Here is a 16,974-nt window from a genome sequence, read left to right on the forward strand (position 1 = left end):
AAAAAAGGTTTAACAGGTCCTGATAACTTAGTGTAGATATGTGATTTACAAATCGCTAATTTCCCAAAGATTTTAATTATGTGGATTCCGTTGAATGTATAGGCGCCACTGCTTCACCAAAATGAAACTGGAAGAACTCTTCAATCTCATTGGCTTAGTTTTTGATGACGTTTTAGCACTGCGCTGGGTTTTTTGTGTGGACACCATTTTGGAAAAAAAATATCCAGTTGAAAAAACCGCAGAGCACCGCACTTGGAACGTTCAACCTAAAATCAAACAGCAATGAGACCGCTTATCAAGGGTGGCATTTGGAAGAATACAGAGGATGAAATCCTCAAAGCCGCTGTCAGTAAATACGGAAAAAATCAGTGGGCTCGTATTTCTTCCTTGCTCGTCAGAAAGTCGCCCAAACAGTGTAAAGCACGATGGTACGAGTGGCTCGATCCTAGTATTAAAAAGGTAAGCAATAAAACGCAGGGTCTCGCCTCATAACAAACTCATAATTTCAATGAATAGACGGAATGGTCCAAAGAAGAAGACGAAAAGCTACTCCATCTCGCCAAACTGATGCCGACTCAATGGCGTACAATTGCTCCCATTGTCGGACGTACGTCGGCACAGTGTCTTGAACGATACCAGCGACTTTTGGATGAAGCCGAAGCACGGGAAGCTGGAGGCGATCTTGGCTTGACAGGCTCCATTGGACACGAAAGTGGTCCCAGTGCGGACGATGTGCGAAAATTGCGACCGGGTGAAGTGGATCCCGAACCTGAAAGCAAACCTGCACGACCTGATCCTGTCGACATGGACGAAGACGAAAAGGAAATGTTATCAGAAGCCCGTGCCAGATTGGCTAATACACAGGGTAAAAAGGCCAAGCGAAAGGCAAGAGAGCGACAACTTGAAGAAGCTCGTCGTCTTACGTCACTACAAAAGCGTCGTGAACTCAAAGCGGCCGGTATCAAGTAAGTAGGAAAAAAGTGACCATGTCGGCTGCGTCCATCCAAATGAAACGATCCCACTCATTCAGTTGCATTTGTTAATAGTTTCCGTATCAAGAAGAAGAAGAATGACATGGATTACAACGCTGATATACCTTTTGAAAAGAAAGTGCCGCTTGGTTTTTACGATGTGACAGTGGAGAAGAACCGTACAGTAGATCCCGGCAAATTGACCAACGTGCATCTGTCCAAATTAAATCGACGACGTGCAGACATCGAAGAGGAGAAGCAACGAGAAAAGAAGCGAAAGAATCGAGACAATGCCGGTGCTCAAGCGCAAGGCAATCAAGGTCGATTTGTGCCGGCCAAGGATGCGAAACTGATTAAAATGCAGGAACAAGAACAGATTGCCAAACGACGTAAACTGGTTCTTCCTGCACCGCAAGTAGGCGAGTCGGAACTGGAGGAAATCGTGAAATCGGGATTTGCAGGGGAATCAGCCAAATCGCTCGTCCAAGATGAAGAAGGAGCTACTCAAGGTCTCATTAGTGAATACTCTGTCACACCAGCCACGTTATCCTCGGTTCGCACCCCTCGCGCTCCTCCACAACGTAAGTCACGCATATGAGAATTATGAGAATGTAGTATTGCAGTTTATTCGTTACTAAACATGTGCTTTAAATACAGAGGATACGATCATGATGGAAGCACGTAACCTGCGTGCGCTGACAAGTTCGCAGACTCCACTGTTGGGTGACGAGAATCTGTCCCTTCATGAAGGTACTGGTTTTGCTGGTTCCACGCCAATGGCAATGCAGTTACGAACACCTAATCCTATGGCGACGCCTGTGCGAGGTGAATCCGAAGGCGCGTTAACAGAAACACCCAGTACACCCTTCAAAACGCCTCTGCGTGATCATTTCAAGATCAATGAACAGGGACAAATGGTCGGTGAAACGCCACGAGAAGAACGTATGATGCAAGCACAAAAGAAACGTCAGCTGTTGCAAGGCTTGTCTAGTTTACCGAAACCTCGCAATGAATGGGAAATTCGATTACCCGACTTGGAGGAAGACAAGCCAGCAGAAGAAAAGAAGCGAAAGGAAGCCATTCAAGATATGAGTGATATCGAAAAAGAAAACAAAGAGAGAGCCGAAAGAGAAGGTAGGAAACAGAAGCCTATCAATTTGTAATCTATAATGGCTAACGCCGTCCTTTTTTTTTTTCACAGAGCAAGAACAGCAAGCACGTCGTTCACTAGCGGTGCAGAGAGGATTACCACGACCTGCGACCTTGCCTTCATCCAAAGTCACGACTGACGACGAAATCGAGCGATTAATAGAGGAAGAGTTTATGCGACTTCTCAAACACGATGCCATCAAATATCCCGTTGCCGGCGGTAAGATCGCTCCCGGGGCCACTGACCTGGGCGATCTGGCTGATTTGGAAGACGAGTTTGATTCTAAAGCGCTCGAAGATGCTCGGCAAGAGATGGATAAGGAAGTGGCGAGCTTATTAAACCTTTCAGAAGAAGAGTCTGTCAAGGACGCTGTGTGGAAATGGGTCTCTTCTCAAAAGGAGTTTGAACCTTTCTGGACCAAGGAGCATGAAGAAATTCTCTTCTCAGCCAAATTCAATCAGTTCATGCGGTTGGAAGATATGCCGGATGAAAAGGACAAAATCAATGGTTTGGAAAAGATGATTGAGGTAAATTACTGAAAACCAACTGCTTTTGATAAATTGTCATGATGATTTCATCAACTCAATATCGGTTCTTGGCTTTTTATAGTCTAACCGCCAGACCATGATTCGCGACGCTACACGAGCTGGCAAACTGGAAAAGAAAATGGATGTCCGATTAGGTGGTTACATGGCACGATCACAGGCGTTGTCCAAGCAGATCAGCGATGCTTTTGATGAATTCGAAGCGGCCAAGATCGAATACGAGACGTATCTGAATCTGCAAATTGCCGAGAAAGCCGCCATTCCTCGTCGTGTGGGTGCACTGGAAGAAGAAGTAAACAAACTGGCGCGACGAGAACGTGAATTACAGCAAAAGTACAAAGATTTGAACGATGAAAAGAATGATTATTTATCTGTCATTGTTTAAGGAAAAAGAATTTATCAGTCATCCAAAGAAAATAAAACACATCCAATCAATTACTTCCATTCCAAAAAATCATGGACCTGCGTGAAATAAAAACAGAGATCAGTTGCGGAAGATCAAAAAATATTCATGACTCCACTGATTGCTCTTTTTGGACATGATCGGATTTGGCAGACTGAAAGTGTGAGCGTGTGTAAAAAGGCAGAGTACCTCTTTGTAACTTCTTACTTAACCTTGTGACTTGAAAAATAAGTGCAGAAGTCAGCGGATAAAATCGTTAAAACGACAAAAGGGAAATCCATCCGATACTCCCAACTTCTTTATTTTATTCTTTGGTCTCTTTCTCTCGCTTCCGCACCCACCCCCCTTTTTAACTTTTCCTCTCGTACAAAGGTCATGACAGTTCGCATGCGTCATTCGTCATTTCCTTTAGAAATATGGCTTCATATTGTCGACTATTGTCTTGCCTGGGAACTCGAGGAGTCACAAATATTACTTCAACAAAACAGTACCAGTAGTATCTATGCGCTGCTGTTAACCAACTACACATTCTATTGCTATCTGATCCAACATCCCCTATTCCATCGACTTCGGCTGTGGCGCATGCTGGGCCGGATTCCACATCAGTACGAACCTGTATGCATTGCCGTTGCGACACCCACCGATTGGACTCTACTGAATCTGGAACTGCGGAGCGAACGAGTGTATGAAAACGAAGAAGAGACGTTTCTCATGTTGCAGGAAGTGGAACATTATCAGCGACGACGATCTCGGCGACGAGCCGATACACTGAGCAAGGCGGACAAGGACGTGGTTAGTCCGACGTGGATCCGGCGGGACATGGCTATTTACGGCGCGCAGAATAAAGTGATCCCGCTTTTCTGTTTCCATTCTTGTGTGCAAGATTTGTGTCGATTTGCTGTTGTGAATCGCATGTCCATCTGGCTGCTAAAGCAATCGGCCCGGTTTTTCAGGGGTGACAACATTAAAATGCTCACCAACCAGAACCTTTTTCGCTGCGTTCTTGAAAGTCAACGTTATGCATTGATGGTGTGGGATCGTCCCAACGACGAAAAGCGTCGCTTTACCGAGGATGTTCTTCGTCACAACGTTGAACTGTTTGGAAACATGTCCACGCCCATGCTCTTTATCATCTAAATCCAATTTTCTCTTTCTCCATTAATATCCAAACCACCACTTATCCTCCTTCTCCGTCCTGTATGCACTGTTTTTCTTTCTTGTTATATCTTTTGCTTTACTTTCTTCTTTCTGTTCTCTTATTTGTAAATTAATTTGCTCCGTCCCTTTTATTTTCTTTTTTAAGTTGTTAGTTTGGTTTGTGTAGGAACATCGTACCGCAGCAATCACCTGTATCGTACATGCAATCATTATGGGAGCTGATTCGGAATAAATCAATCCTTCTCTTTCTATTTTGGTGGGGTACCTGATATATACTCACTGTCACTTTTATGTAGATATACACACCAATTTTTGCGATCTTGCGGTTTTTGATGGTTGATCTCCACCTATTTTAACATTGGGAATTTTTTTTATCATTTGCTGTTTTTTCAAGTCTTTTTGAAACTATTATTGGAAATCAGTTTTTTCCACTCGGTGTCCTTGGCTCATAACCGGACAGTCGATGCCAGATATTGTCTGTCTTTGTGGGCGCATATTTTTATTTACAGTGATGCAGAGGAGCTAAAAATAACGAAGGATTACTGCATGAATGTGATCCGTAGTGATATTATGTTTCATGGTAAATTAGTCTAGTATTTTATACCGGGCATCTTTTCGTACTTTTGTTTTAGGGTAAGGCACAGTTGGCGACTCTCCTGTTCGAGAAGGGAAAAAGCGTGATCAACATTCATCAGCCGTTCAATCTTCTCAACCATCTTTTGCCGCTCCATGTCTATACGACTTTGTGTTTCTTTGATCCTAAGAGAAAAAGAAAATCTTAGTATCACAAATCATGGGCACCGCATTTCCATGACGACTTACTCCACTTGCAGTTGGCTTTCACGTTGTTGGCTTTCAATGACTTGCGCTGCGGCTTGACTTCGCATCTGCTTGATACGTTGCTCTGCTGCATCCATATCCTCGTTGTACCGGATGTTTTCTTGCCGCGCCTTTTCTCTTGTTTCTTCCAGAACCGCAGATCGTTTGGTCAACTTCTCTTTGAGCATCACAATGTTCATTTGCGTTTCTGACACTTGCTCTTCCACGTGATGTGCTTCTTCTTGTAACCGTTGCATTTTGGTCGTGTCTTCAATGATCCATTCTTTGTACCGTTCACTGAGCACTTGCATGTGTTTCTAGAAACAAAATATACAAGTTCAATATCCCATGGTTCACCGCCAGTTGCACAGAACGAGCTTACAAGTGCATCGTTTAGCATATGGATGGAACTACTGTCTTTGATTTTCAATGCATCCGCTGTGAACGATAATGTAAAGTCACAACCGTTGGCGTTGCGAGCATCGGCAGGAACAAGCCCTGTTCGATACGCCAGTTGATTGTATTCGGATACTATGTGATCCACCTACAGAGGAATGACATTCCATCTCAATATGTGATCTTTAAATAAGCGCAAAACAAAAAGAGTCTCGTCTTACCATGCTCCTTTCTTTCTCCAGTGACATCTCTTTCTCCCACTGAGTCTTCCGCAGCTCCTGTATCCGCGCTTGCAGATTTGTATAGTGTTTTTCGAACTCCTCATGTTGTGCCTCCAATTGATCAAATTCTTCCTCGCTGACATTTTGACGCTGGACTTCTTGTTTTAATCGTTCAACGTCGGCTTGCGTAGCGTACAGTATCTGTTCTATGTTGATGATGATGATAATAATGTTGATGCTGGTTAGATACATTGTTATCTCGTTTCATGGGAATTGTCGTATTGTACCTAATGCTTCGGACTCTTTGTGTACACGTGCATTCAGATCACTGTACTTTTTAATTCTTTGTTCCTTGTTTTCGCAGTAGACTTCAAATTTCTTCATGTCGCTTTCCAATTCTTCTCGTCGCTTCTTGAGTACTGCAAGAGGAGACTAGGCCCAAAAAAAGTTATTTTCATCGTTTATCAAGGTGGATGCTTATCACTTACACCTCGTTTTTCCACATGTTGTAAAGTTTGCTGGAGTTTTTGGTTGGCTTCTCTTAGTCTTTCTGCATGCTCCTTGTTCTCCGCCATTCCGGTTTCTGCCCAAGCAAAGATAACAATGTTGTGTTAGGTCCGGATCAACTGATGATATTTCACTGTCGTTTTACCAAAGAAACGCTGCAATTCCTCTCGAATAGGCGAACGATTGTCCACACCCTCCATAAAGGCATGATAACTAGCGACCGTAAAATCGCAAAACAGCTCCTCCATATCATCCAAACCTGTCATGGTACGATCGTCCCGGTCATCACTGCGACCGTCGCTAAAGCCGTGGTTTGTATCGTTCAATTCTTCCGCAATCCGTTCTGTTACCTATAGGACCAGCAGCATCAATATCACTATGTACAAGATAAACGGTTGAATAGATGGTCCGCGACTTACTATGCACGCTTCGCACATCCAGCTTAAAAGGGCAATAATGGTAGGGAGGGTATGGAGAGCCGCAATGGGATACATGGCCTTGATGTTGATTGTTTCCGCCAGCGGATACCTGCGAATAGACGCCACAGATGGTCAGAGGTGCAATTGATGAGTCACCAATAAACTAGGAGACCTTACCTCAGCATTTTCAAGACTTCGGTTAGCTCATCTTCGAACCTTCCTCTGTATGTATAAGTGGGCATGATCCTCACTTGCAAAAACTTGAAGATATTTTGGAATTCTTTGGACGTCAGGTCGCGTAAAGCGCGTTTATCGAGGAAACCGTAACCTGCTTCGGCGAGGTAGTCGGTGATGGTTCGTGTCGCGTTTCGCTGAAATTCAGGGTCCTTGATATTGCGTGGATCATGATGCAGTTTCGCGATGGCCTGCGGTTTACCGTTGTTGTATGCTTTTGCCGTATCACTGACCACAGATAAACGAGGATTCAACGTGCTAATACGCCTGTAATAAACCATTCTTGGTGAGTAAAACGAGGAAATATAACAAGTCCCTCCCCCCTTTCAACTAGGTGTACGCTACCGTGCCGGTAAGGAGGCTGAAGCAATAGAGGGTGCTCGTCGTTCCAGATGAAAACTGGCATCTGAGGCTTGCGAGGATGAAATATTCATGACCATTCTTTGAGGTCCCAAGGCATCGTCTAGCAACGCGGAAGGTTCCACGTCAGTTCCGCCCACGGACAATCGTGCTTGCTTTCTAGATTTCGGACCGGCCATGCGTGATCGTTTACCGGGAAGGACAAAGCCCTGCGAACCGTCGGCGTGGCTCATGGTATATCGACGAGGATTATTGTTATCGTTGGTTGGTGCTGCGCCTCGTGAAGTCCATGGTTCCTGCAGTGAAGACATCATTGGAACGACATTCAAGGTACCGTCTCTTTATACCTTATCAAATATGAGAAAATTCAAGCAAAACCGCGTTGATTGTGACGTTTTTTTTTTTTAATTTTTCAGGTCAAAAAAATTCGCAGACAGCCGGCCCTCATTTTTTCTTGATAGGCCTGCATGATACAATATACAAATATCGATGGACAAGCCATCAACCATCGTGTGCATTGTTCGCCAGTCAGAGCCGCGGACAGCGAACCTTGCACAGTAATGCTCGATCTTCTTGTTTTTCTTTTTTACATATCATTGATAAAGATCGTGTACAGTTTATTAAAAGCGATCGCATCAAGATTTTCGAATATCAGTAAGGCATTGCAATAACATTGCACGCGTTTCTCAACTGTCGTATTAAGCTGTTATTATAAACAATAGCAGGAGATCAAAGAACATGAGACGATGAACACAAAGTAATCTGATAAAGGGCTAGGTAATTCAACGGCTCGATCGAAATAAAGGGAGCGTAACAATCTCATACATCCGATTGGTTCGTCTTTTAATGATCGGTATATTGCTTGCATCTGTTACGCCAAATCTTCGTCGTCAAAGTCGTCTTCAAATGCTTTTTTTTTCAAGTAGGCAAATAGGATCATCAATAAATTACCCTCCTTATGCAGACGAATTCATTCCCTTCATTGAAACTTACTATTGAAAAAGTTTTGGTGCACGGTGACCTTCTCTACTTGCAACCGTTCGGAAGGCTCCGTCGCGCTATCACTCCAGTTGCGTCCCAATGCCCGCATAATTTCTTCTTTCAGTTGTGACTCGCGCGGTGCAAAGGGGCTATTCTGGCTATGTTCCGAGAGCCCAAAAGGTACACCCGCCTCATACTCATCGTCCTCCATCATGGGATCGTCTTCATCCATATCTGAGCAATGCTACCATCAGTTTTTCACGCGCACAACGACTTTTTTATTCACTTCCTTTCTTACCATCCTGAGTTGTCCATTTAGTGTCTTCGTCAGCCATACTAAAGGTCCTTTATTTTTATTTTGGCGTTGGTGACAAGGTGAGGAAAAATTGGCAGGAAGCACGACGTGTCGTCTGTTCGGCGAGCAATGGCGGGATTTGAAATCCGGGCACTGGTGGGATCCGAAAAAAAAATTTGCAGCTTGTTTTTCTGGGTCATTGTGTGAATGACATGTGCTTTGAACACTGACTTGACCATATGAAAACAAATTGGCCCTTGTATTGGTGAGTGAATTTTCACCACGGATGTGGCTATATCAAAAAACAACCGATGGTTTATGATTATATCGCACTTGGATATTAATCCATTTTACACGTCTATCTTCTTGTGCACATGTCACCATATTGAACCGAAAGCGCACGATTTTTTTGCATTTGTTATTGACCAGCGTCTGGGAAAGCACGTTCATTTCCGCTGTCCGACCTTTTGAAAAAAAAAAAAAAGTAAGCTGATCCTCGTTGAAACCTTGACGCCATGACAAAAAAAATTTCGGGAATTCGAAACCCGCCGCCAGCCGGGTTCCACGGAAAGCATCGTATAGTGTCAGTATTAAGAAGAATTGATATCATTCTTTCGGGACCTTTGCGAAAATGAAAAAAGACATGGAATGTCAGAGAGGATGTCCGACGGCTTTTTTTTTTATCTAGCACGATTTGGATGGTGTGGTGCTGGCCTGGGAGTAGGGGTCGACTCGCCTGCCATTTATGGAAAGTCACTGGAGTGACTCATTTGCCAATTTCCCTGTTCAGAGGTGACAGTTGGAAAACGGAAAGGTTCAGTTTGTCCGCATCGAAACCACACGGACGGATACGAAAAGAATCAGGAAGCTGCTTTTCCTTCTTTGCGGATACAAACAAGCCACCCGTGCTGTTTAAACATTTGGACTCGACGTTCAGATCTTCCAAGTGTATTGTTGTTGATTTGTTTGTGGGGATTTGCGGCATTGTCTCTGGAACACCCCACTTGTTCCAAACTGAATCATTAATGCCGCACCATGATTTCCAATCGAACTAGACCATGTTCATACTGTAAAAAATAGATGAAACATGACAGCGACGAAAATCTTCGGGATCCTGAGGAGCTGGCCGTAAATGGGCATCGGCTCATGTCGCAAGCCCAGGCAAACCAGAAAACACTCTCCATGTCTTTACTGTAAGTGCTCTGTTGCCTACAACTTTTTTTTTTTTTTTTTTTTTTGGCCTTTGAGCAAAAGAGAAGCCACCGTATACAGGATGTGTCATCTACAGAATGGAAGTAATGCGCTGTATTTAGCCATATGATTATCTATCATTGTAACACAAGAGATCTTACCCGAATCTGATGCGGTCATTCAACCCTGTTTGTCATCGAATATTTTCCCTTGAACAATAAACGTATTAGGCTCGCGACGGTATGATTGATTAGAGATAACGGTCGTGTGCTCTGGGATGGGAATAATATGGTTGGCATCACTAATCAAAAGCCCAAATCCGATTTTTCATATCGATAAAACGCAAAAAGGAGGCGAAAATGAACGACCATGGAGGCTTCGGAACAAAAACCTTAATTAGGACGTCAACGGTTCTTCTTTTGGTGCGGAGCGGATTTGGAAAACCAAAAAAAAAAAAAAAATTCTGTGGAAAAAAAAATCCCACAAAATCCCCTTCATTTGCTGTTCTTTTGCATTCACGCTCTTTTATTTTTGGTGCTCTTCTTTTTTGGTCCGCTTCTGATCACTCCAAAGTAGATAATGCTTTCCACCATCGCTCGCTTCTCCGTCAAGCCTAGCCGCATGGCTTCGCGCGCTCTTGTCTCCACCTGGAGCAACGTTCCTGAAGGTAAAAGAGACCCTGCCGTCCAAACAACCCTGTTCTGTGCCATGTAGCTAATCTAATATCAAATATAAAGGTCCTCCTGATGCTATTTTGGGTGTTACTGAGGCTTTCAAGAAGGACAGCAGCCCCAAGAAGATGAACCTTGGTGTGGGTGCCTACCGTGATGACAATGGCAAGCCTTACGTCTTGTCTTGTGTCAAGAAGGCCGAAAAGATCTTGTTGGACAAGAGCCTCGACAAGGAGTATGCTGGTATTACTGGTGTCCCCGAATTCAACAAATTGGCCGGTGCCCTTGCTTATGGTGATGATAGCAATGTTATTCAGGATAACAGAGTAAGTCCAAAATCCAGCAAGAAAAAAAAAATCCCGCTGGGAAGAGGGGGAATTTGCTTTTTCTTTTTGGGTTATCTTCGCATGATAAGAATCATCTCATCGCTGACAACTGGCAAATTTGCTGTTTATGGTTAATTAGCTTGCCATTACACAAAGCATTTCCGGAACCGGTGCTCTTCGTATCGGTGCTTCTTTCTTGAACGAGTTCTACCCTCATGCCAAGAACATCATTGTTCCCAACCCTACCTGGGGCAACCACATTCCCATCATGAAGAACTCGGGTTTGAACCTTGAAAAGTACACCTACTTTGATAAGAACACCAACGGTCTCAACATCGATGGCATGCTTGAGGACATCCGCAAGGCTCCCAAGAACACCATCGTCCTCCTTCACGCTTGTGCTCACAACCCCACTGGTGTCGATCCTACTCAGGAGCAATGGAACCAGATTGCTGAAGTCGTCAAGGTAATCTATCACTTTCAGATAATGGCGACAAAGTTATGCAACAAGAAAAAAAGAGGGAAACCGGGACAAACAGGAAGCGGGAGATTTGGGGAGGGGCAAAGAAGTGGGCATGTCTGTGTATGAGAAAGAAAAGGATTATTTGGATTTCGCACGCGGCAGTAATGGCGGATACTAATTTGGCTATTCTGTAGGAACGTGATCATTTCGTCTTCTTTGATATGGCTTATCAAGGTTTTGCCTCCGGTGACTGCAACCGTGATGCTTATGCTCTTCGCAAGTTTGTAGATGAAGGTCATCAGGTTGTCTTGTCGCAGTCGTTTGCCAAGAACATGGGTCTGTACGGTGAACGTGTCGGTTCCTTCTCGGTGGTGTGCGCCGATGCCAACGAACGTGCTCGCGTTGACTCCCAGTTGAAGATCCTTATCCGTCCCATGTACTCTAACCCTCCTATTCACGGTGCTCGTCTTGTCAGCACAGTTCTTGGTAACCAGGAGCTCAAGCAGGAATGGTTGGGCGAAGTCAAGTCCATGGCTGACCGTATCATCACCATGAGAGACAAGCTCCGAGGTCACCTCGAGAACGATTTCGGTAGCAAGAAGCCTTGGAACCACATCACGGACCAGATCGGTATGTTCTGCTACTCTGGCTTGAAGCCCGAGCAGGTCGATAAGCTCAAGGATGAATGGCACGTCTACCTTACCCGCGATGGTCGTATCTCCATGGCCGGTGTCTCTTCTGGCAACGTCAAGTACCTTGCTGAAGCCATTCACAACGTCACCAAGGATTAAAAGAAAAAAATATGTCCATTTTCCCTACACTCCTCTATCCTTTTTGTCTCTTTTCCCACTCTTTTCACACCTAAAACATACTCAATACAACGGCAATAGAACTTAAAAACCAAAAAAAAAAGTCATCGGGAAAAGCCTTTTTCCTTTTCACATGTTGAGCCTACATTGAATGACACGGGCGGGATACGATAGGCTCCCACTGGTATTCCCTGGTTTTTAGAGCTGTTCGTCCAAAACTAAGATTACCAGCAACACATATTCTACATGTCACAATAGTTAGTGGGTTGAGCCAAAGTATAAATAAAAAGATTTCGCATTTGAGTCAGCGGTCAGTCAGCATAAGCTGATGAATGAGGATAGGTGTCGCTGAGATTTAAATCATGCGCGCAGTCGTTTTTAAACTTTGAGAGGGCCTAAATCACTTCTTTGTTACATTTTGATTATCAAGATCATTCCTCTCATGTTCACTGGTCTCGTTGAAATTATCGGTCAAGTCACTTCGGTTGTTGAGCAAGATCAGACAGCCTCCGGTGGAGGTGGTTGGACTATTACCGTCGGCGAAGCAAGCCCCATTTTAACCGATTGTCACATTGGTGACAGCATCGCTATCAATGGTAAATTTTGTCAAGAGACGCCCGGTCCTGTTCCTGAACAAAGCTAAATATCTAAGATGGATTGGTTTTTTTTTTTTGATTAGGTACTTGCTTGACAGTAACTGAATTTGACGAAAATACGTTCAAGGTGGGCGTCGCTCCCGAAAGCTTACGACGAACCAATCTCGGTGACCTCAAAGTGGGAAGCAAAGTGAATCTGGAACGAGCCATGGATGCGCAAAAGCGCTTTGGTGGCCATATGGTTCAAGGTCATGTCGATGCTACTGTGAAAATCGTATCCATCACACCGGAAGGAAACTCGCTATGGTTCAAATTCCAATTGGACGAAGAACAAAAGGATATGATGCGATATATCATTCCCAAGGGATTCATTGCCCTGGACGGTACTTCGCTCACCGTATGCGACGTTGATGATGCTGAACGCACCTTTACCATCATGATGATTGCTCATACCCAGGAACACGTGATTATGCCCTTGAAACAAATAGGCGATCGTGTCAATGTCGAAATGGATATGCTGGCCAAGTACGCTCTCAAAAGCCTGGAAAACGCTATCAAACAAGGCGAAGGATTAGAAGCACTGCTTAAACGTATTGCGCGCGCTTAAATATCAGCAATAAAAAATTCGAATAAAGGACAGGCGAGACTATTTGCGAAAGCGGGCTACTTGGGATTTGCGTTGTTCGGGTGTTATAATGGATTGAAATTGATAGTTGAGATCCATCCATATTTTTAGTGTTAACTGTATGCTTTGCTTTCTAAATGAACTTGTATCTGTCATTTGATGCTCTTTGAGTGGGCGTACATGGACGGACGGAGCTGCCACTTTTCAAGCCGAGCGATAAATGCACGTCACAAGGGAGGTCACAGTAGGTATGCAAGAAATTTCATGTTCTCGATCGGCCCTATCAGTTTCCGTTCACTGCACATCATTCGCAGGACTAGATCGCCATGCCCAACGCACGGAAAAAGAAAGCAGCAAAGAATGAAGATTTCAAGGTTCGCATTAGATTCTTTAACAATAGGTTCCATAGTTTTGTCTGGGCATTTGATCGACCCACGTTGGTAGTTATTTATTCTGATCGATTGTCTTTTTGTGCGTTGATAGAAAAAGCGACTCAAGGTTGGCAAGCAAAAGGCCTTGCCCGATAGTTTCACGGACACTTCCTTCAAATCGAAAAGTAAGACGATTGAGTTGTCAGAAAATAGTATGTGATGTTTATGCGGGCAACATAGGTATTTCGCTCCCCAATCAGAGTATTACCGAAGATAAATCGCGCGAGATTACCACCAGTCGCAATCTGACATTGTCCGATCTCATCGTCCAACTTAGACATTACAATGCCAGCGTCAAGAAAGGTCAGCATATGGTTCGATACATCACCAGAAAGACGAGACGTTGACAGTATATGTATATTAGATGCCTTGTCCGGCATGCAGGAATTATGTTTGACCCATCCAGATTTGTTACTGTCGTCGCTGAGTTTGGTAGTCAACGGCATCCTGAAACTTTTCGTCGACGAGGTAAAGACTTATTCTACCCGATGAAAAGCTATAGTCTAATTCGATGTTCGATGCTTGGCAGGATCGAGATGTGCGCAAGGCATTATTGGGATTTCTACGGGAATGCTTTCTCCCCATGGATAAGGTACGAGCAGTCCTCATTGCCGGAACATGGTCCCGCTCAGCTGTATTTATCGTTTGTCGTTCCTTTTAGATCGAATTGCAGCCATTTTTGCCTGTGTTAATTATGTATACCTGTTCGGCGATGACCCATATCTTTGAAGAAGTTCGTCTCGATGCCATCAAATTATTAGACCTCTGGGTAGAGATTGCTCCCAATGTGATTGTTACCAAATTTTGGGAACGTGTAAGTTTTGAATTCGTGGTAATCCTTGATCTTCGAATAGCTCATGACGTTGACTGAATTAGGTGATGGGCAACTACATGAGTTTGCTTGCAGTGGAATCCAACAGTATGAATACCTCAAAATCAACTTCCAGTCTTCCCAATGTCAATACAGCCTCTGTCGCCTCTGTTAAAGCCGCCGCATCCAAATCTCATTTGCATTTACACAAGGTAAATAAGAGTTTTGTTGATTGAGTGGGTCGTCGCGGTTTCTAATGACTGGTGCAGAGCAAACTTGAACTGTTGACAAGTCTCACGAAATTTCTGGAAGCAGGCCTTTTGGAGAATCAGCAGGATAGGTAAAACGAACGGTCTTGTCCTACTTGAATTATCCTGATACTGATCTTGTCCTTGCAACCTAGCTTTTGGTTTCTTTTGAATTTCATCGATAATCTGCATGCTCGACAAGCCTTTCAACACCATTTTGATCCAGAAAAGAAGAAGGGTAGACCCGTTGTTCGATGGGAAGCAAAGTCAAAGGTAGATTTGACACGGACTTGTAGTGGTATCTATCTTGAAGTATACTCAACTCATGTTTTCAATTGTAGACGATGTTCACGCCCACCAACGCATTTTTGGAAAGTTCTATCCCTTACTTGACTGAACAATTGACTACATTTTCCCATTTGAATCTGTTTGAATCGGTTGCTCCGAAAACTCGGTCTTTTGGCGGTAACCAAGCTTCTGGTGACGCCTCCAAAGATTCTAGCAAGCCTCATCTTGTCGATTACAGCTTACGTGACCGAATCGGAGGATTAAAGGTAACCCGCAATAGACACAGTCTTAAATAGTTGACAGCGAGCTAAAAGGGATGTCTGTATTAGAATTTGATCCACACCTTGCAGCCTATTCTCATCGGTACCTGGCTCGAAACCGCGCCTGTTGTATTCTCGTCATCTAGTAATATAGGCTTGACCCCCGCTCTACAACTACTACACGCTGATATGCGCCTGACCCTGGACCTGTGGCGCGCCATGATCAGTGGAGGAATGATTGATACTGTCACACCATCTTGGTTAGTGGATCACTTGGAACAGATGTTGAAGCGCTTGATGGTGTATTTCCCCTATGGAGCGGATTCATTTGGCATGAGACCAGCCAAGGCGAGTAAAGAAAACAAAAAAGTACAGTAGTTCCTGCTTGAAACGGTATTTACATTGATTTATGCATTTTTAGGTCGACGAATTGCTGTTGGAAATGAACATCATGCTTTGTGAATTGACTTCTTTATATTTGCTGGCAAGAGGCATTCATAAATCTACTTTCGAACAGCAATCCATCACGCTTTCCAATCGAAAGCGTGTGCGTCAGGAGATGGAGTTCCAAACAGGCGCCGACGAGATTCCTGCTTGGGCAGATGCCATTGTGGATTATATCTTTGGTGTGCTTGGATTTGAGGTAACATTATATAGACAATGGTCTACTCGATCAAATCGCGTGTCGATAAGTTTCTGATCGGGTCTCTTGGTCAACCACAGGAACATGCTGCTCCTTCGAGCAAAAAACAAAAAGGAAGCATGACATCCATGTCTTCTGACTTTAATAGTGAAAATCTTGCTTCCCTTTTGCCAGCTATTTGGGGTCTAATGAACTGTCTGGAAGGCAGTCGAAGAGATTCGATTTTCGAGGTACGTTTGTCAATTGTCTTGTTTCTTATGTGGTGTTTCGTTTTGTTGACGCGTCGTTTTTCCTTGCAGGCCTTTCTAAATTTCTTCCGTCATTGTCACAGCCATTCCGCGTCCAAGCGCATAGCTTTGGAATTCATTATCCGAGTATATCTTGTACGTATCTGTGTCAGTGGTTCAATGGACGGAAAAAAGTGATTAACACTATCGATGGTTAGGTGCAATCCACTCCAAGCTACAATGGACAATTCAAAATCACCCCAGATTCGTTCGCCTCTGGACTGATGCGTAACTGGTTACTTTCCCTTCCAAAAATGTTATGGGAACTCAAAACGAGTCATATTGACACGAGTCGAGTGAGTATTTCTTTGAGTTGGCAGAGGACACGACATGAAACTAAATTTGCATTGTTGATTATGCGTAGGCTATACTGAATGTCATGTGTGATATCGCCAAGCGGGCGGATCAAGACATTTTCGATACCAAGGTAAACAAAGCCGATTTGTGTGGGCGACATTGACCGTTTTACTGAACTTGAATTGCTGTAGACTTTGCAGACGGCCGAGCTGACGCTTGTTCCATTCTTCTACGTGCATTTAGCAAGCAAAGGTAACAGTTGACATTCTTCTGTTGAATACAACTGTTCATAACATAATGTATTGTTAGGTGATTTGTTTGGTCCCTTTTTGGACATGCCCAAGGACGCTCAACAGCGAGCGATCGAATTTATCCATTTCACCTCTAGCAAGTCTGAAAAAGTGCATGCCGCATTAAGAAAATGTCTTGAAAGTAAGATCCGCAGTCTTGTGTATTCATGCTATACAATGGTTAACCTGTTTGGTTCCTTTGTTCTTATAGATCAAGCGGTTGAAGACGAGGTGAAAAGCTGGATCGTTGAAAGCATCTAAGTGTTTTCTGCTTGGTTT

The 16,974-nt window shown here is 43.9% G+C and overlaps 6 protein-coding genes across 6 annotated transcripts; 5 read left to right on the forward strand and 1 right to left on the reverse strand.

Moving 5' to 3' along the window:
* Positions 1 to 207: 207 nt before the first annotated feature.
* Positions 208 to 3,160, forward strand: BYT42DRAFT_563353 (pre-mRNA splicing factor component-domain-containing protein). Its single transcript, XM_051567582.1, has 6 exons — positions 208 to 459; positions 517 to 965; positions 1,047 to 1,552; positions 1,629 to 2,105; positions 2,173 to 2,648; positions 2,731 to 3,160. Exons 1-6 carry the CDS (start codon positions 283 to 285, stop codon positions 3,049 to 3,051), a joined length of 2,406 nt encoding a protein of 801 aa, XP_051425382.1. The 5' UTR covers positions 208 to 282; the 3' UTR covers positions 3,052 to 3,160.
* A 108-nt stretch (positions 3,161 to 3,268) lies between these two features.
* On the forward strand, positions 3,269 to 4,589 carry BYT42DRAFT_563355 (uncharacterized protein). The gene has a single exon (XM_051567583.1). The coding sequence runs from the start codon at positions 3,445 to 3,447 to the stop codon at positions 4,204 to 4,206; it is 762 nt and encodes a 253-aa protein (XP_051425383.1). The 5' UTR covers positions 3,269 to 3,444; the 3' UTR covers positions 4,207 to 4,589.
* Positions 4,579 to 7,563, reverse strand: BYT42DRAFT_563357 (HEC/Ndc80p family-domain-containing protein). Its single transcript, XM_051567584.1, has 9 exons — positions 6,767 to 7,563; positions 6,590 to 6,698; positions 6,316 to 6,520; positions 6,152 to 6,246; positions 5,951 to 6,095; positions 5,664 to 5,869; positions 5,429 to 5,590; positions 5,050 to 5,363; positions 4,579 to 4,986 (listed from the first exon to the last, which is right to left on the reverse strand). The coding sequence occupies exons 1-9, from the start codon at positions 7,102 to 7,104 to the stop codon at positions 4,818 to 4,820; spliced, it is 1,743 nt and encodes a 580-aa protein (XP_051425384.1). The 5' UTR covers positions 7,105 to 7,563; the 3' UTR covers positions 4,579 to 4,817.
* A 2,532-nt stretch (positions 7,564 to 10,095) lies between these two features.
* Positions 10,096 to 12,250, forward strand: BYT42DRAFT_563364 (aspartate aminotransferase). The gene is made up of 4 exons (XM_051567585.1): positions 10,096 to 10,317; positions 10,388 to 10,647; positions 10,787 to 11,113; positions 11,305 to 12,250. Exons 1-4 carry the CDS (start codon positions 10,230 to 10,232, stop codon positions 11,899 to 11,901), a joined length of 1,272 nt encoding a protein of 423 aa, XP_051425385.1. The 5' UTR covers positions 10,096 to 10,229; the 3' UTR covers positions 11,902 to 12,250.
* BYT42DRAFT_529885 (alpha subunit of riboflavin synthase) lies at positions 12,250 to 13,263 on the forward strand. The gene is made up of 2 exons (XM_051565397.1): positions 12,250 to 12,515; positions 12,599 to 13,263. The coding sequence occupies exons 1-2, from the start codon at positions 12,362 to 12,364 to the stop codon at positions 13,120 to 13,122; spliced, it is 678 nt and encodes a 225-aa protein (XP_051425386.1). The 5' UTR covers positions 12,250 to 12,361; the 3' UTR covers positions 13,123 to 13,263.
* A 159-nt stretch (positions 13,264 to 13,422) lies between these two features.
* Positions 13,423 to 16,493, forward strand: BYT42DRAFT_271247 (Rix1 complex component). The gene is made up of 13 exons (XM_051562799.1): positions 13,423 to 13,514; positions 13,624 to 13,696; positions 13,752 to 13,874; positions 13,936 to 14,039; positions 14,101 to 14,163; positions 14,233 to 14,385; positions 14,448 to 14,594; positions 14,652 to 14,722; positions 14,786 to 14,903; positions 14,972 to 15,184; positions 15,248 to 15,526; positions 15,600 to 15,821; positions 15,902 to 16,493. Exons 1-13 carry the CDS (start codon positions 13,467 to 13,469, stop codon positions 16,244 to 16,246), a joined length of 1,959 nt encoding a protein of 652 aa, XP_051425387.1. The 5' UTR covers positions 13,423 to 13,466; the 3' UTR covers positions 16,247 to 16,493.
* Positions 16,494 to 16,974: the final 481 nt, after the last annotated feature.

Source organism: Radiomyces spectabilis (assembly GCF_025331425.1).
Source record: "Radiomyces spectabilis strain NRRL 2753 chromosome Unknown BYT42scaffold_4, whole genome shotgun sequence".
NCBI classification, from domain to species: domain Eukaryota; kingdom Fungi; phylum Mucoromycota; class Mucoromycetes; order Mucorales; family Radiomycetaceae; genus Radiomyces; species Radiomyces spectabilis.

Excerpts from the sequence above, each read along its gene's own strand:
- BYT42DRAFT_271247 (XM_051562799.1), top strand. The coding sequence starts at position 13,467 with ATGCCCAACGCACGGAAAAAGAAAGCAGCAAAGAATGAAGATTTCAAG. Across the intron at positions 13,515-13,623 it reads CAAAGAATGAAGATTTCAAG|AAAAAGCGACTCAAGGTTGG; the intron begins GTTCGCATTAGA and ends GTGCGTTGATAG. Across the intron at positions 14,904-14,971 it reads GATGGGAAGCAAAGTCAAAG|ACGATGTTCACGCCCACCAA; the intron begins GTAGATTTGACA and ends TTTCAATTGTAG.
- BYT42DRAFT_563355 (XM_051567583.1), top strand. The coding sequence starts at position 3,445 with ATGACAGTTCGCATGCGTCATTCGTCATTTCCTTTAGAAATATGGCTT.
- BYT42DRAFT_563353 (XM_051567582.1), top strand. The coding sequence starts at position 283 with ATGAGACCGCTTATCAAGGGTGGCATTTGGAAGAATACAGAGGATGAA. Across the intron at positions 2,106-2,172 it reads AGAGAGAGCCGAAAGAGAAG|AGCAAGAACAGCAAGCACGT; the intron begins GTAGGAAACAGA and ends TTTTTTTCACAG. Across the intron at positions 2,649-2,730 it reads GTTTGGAAAAGATGATTGAG|TCTAACCGCCAGACCATGAT; the intron begins GTAAATTACTGA and ends GGCTTTTTATAG.
- BYT42DRAFT_563364 (XM_051567585.1), top strand. The coding sequence starts at position 10,230 with ATGCTTTCCACCATCGCTCGCTTCTCCGTCAAGCCTAGCCGCATGGCT. Across the intron at positions 10,318-10,387 it reads CTGGAGCAACGTTCCTGAAG|GTCCTCCTGATGCTATTTTG; the intron begins GTAAAAGAGACC and ends TCAAATATAAAG. Across the intron at positions 10,648-10,786 it reads ATGTTATTCAGGATAACAGA|CTTGCCATTACACAAAGCAT; the intron begins GTAAGTCCAAAA and ends ATGGTTAATTAG.
- BYT42DRAFT_529885 (XM_051565397.1), top strand. The coding sequence starts at position 12,362 with ATGTTCACTGGTCTCGTTGAAATTATCGGTCAAGTCACTTCGGTTGTT. Across the intron at positions 12,516-12,598 it reads TGACAGCATCGCTATCAATG|GTACTTGCTTGACAGTAACT; the intron begins GTAAATTTTGTC and ends TTTTTTGATTAG.
- BYT42DRAFT_563357 (XM_051567584.1), bottom strand. The coding sequence starts at position 7,104 with ATGGTTTATTACAGGCGTATTAGCACGTTGAATCCTCGTTTATCTGTG. Across the intron at positions 6,699-6,766 it reads GAAGTCTTGAAAATGCTGAG|GTATCCGCTGGCGGAAACAA; the intron begins GTAAGGTCTCCT and ends GTCTATTCGCAG. Across the intron at positions 6,096-6,151 it reads AACATGTGGAAAAACGAGGT|TCTCCTCTTGCAGTACTCAA; the intron begins GTAAGTGATAAG and ends TTTTGGGCCTAG.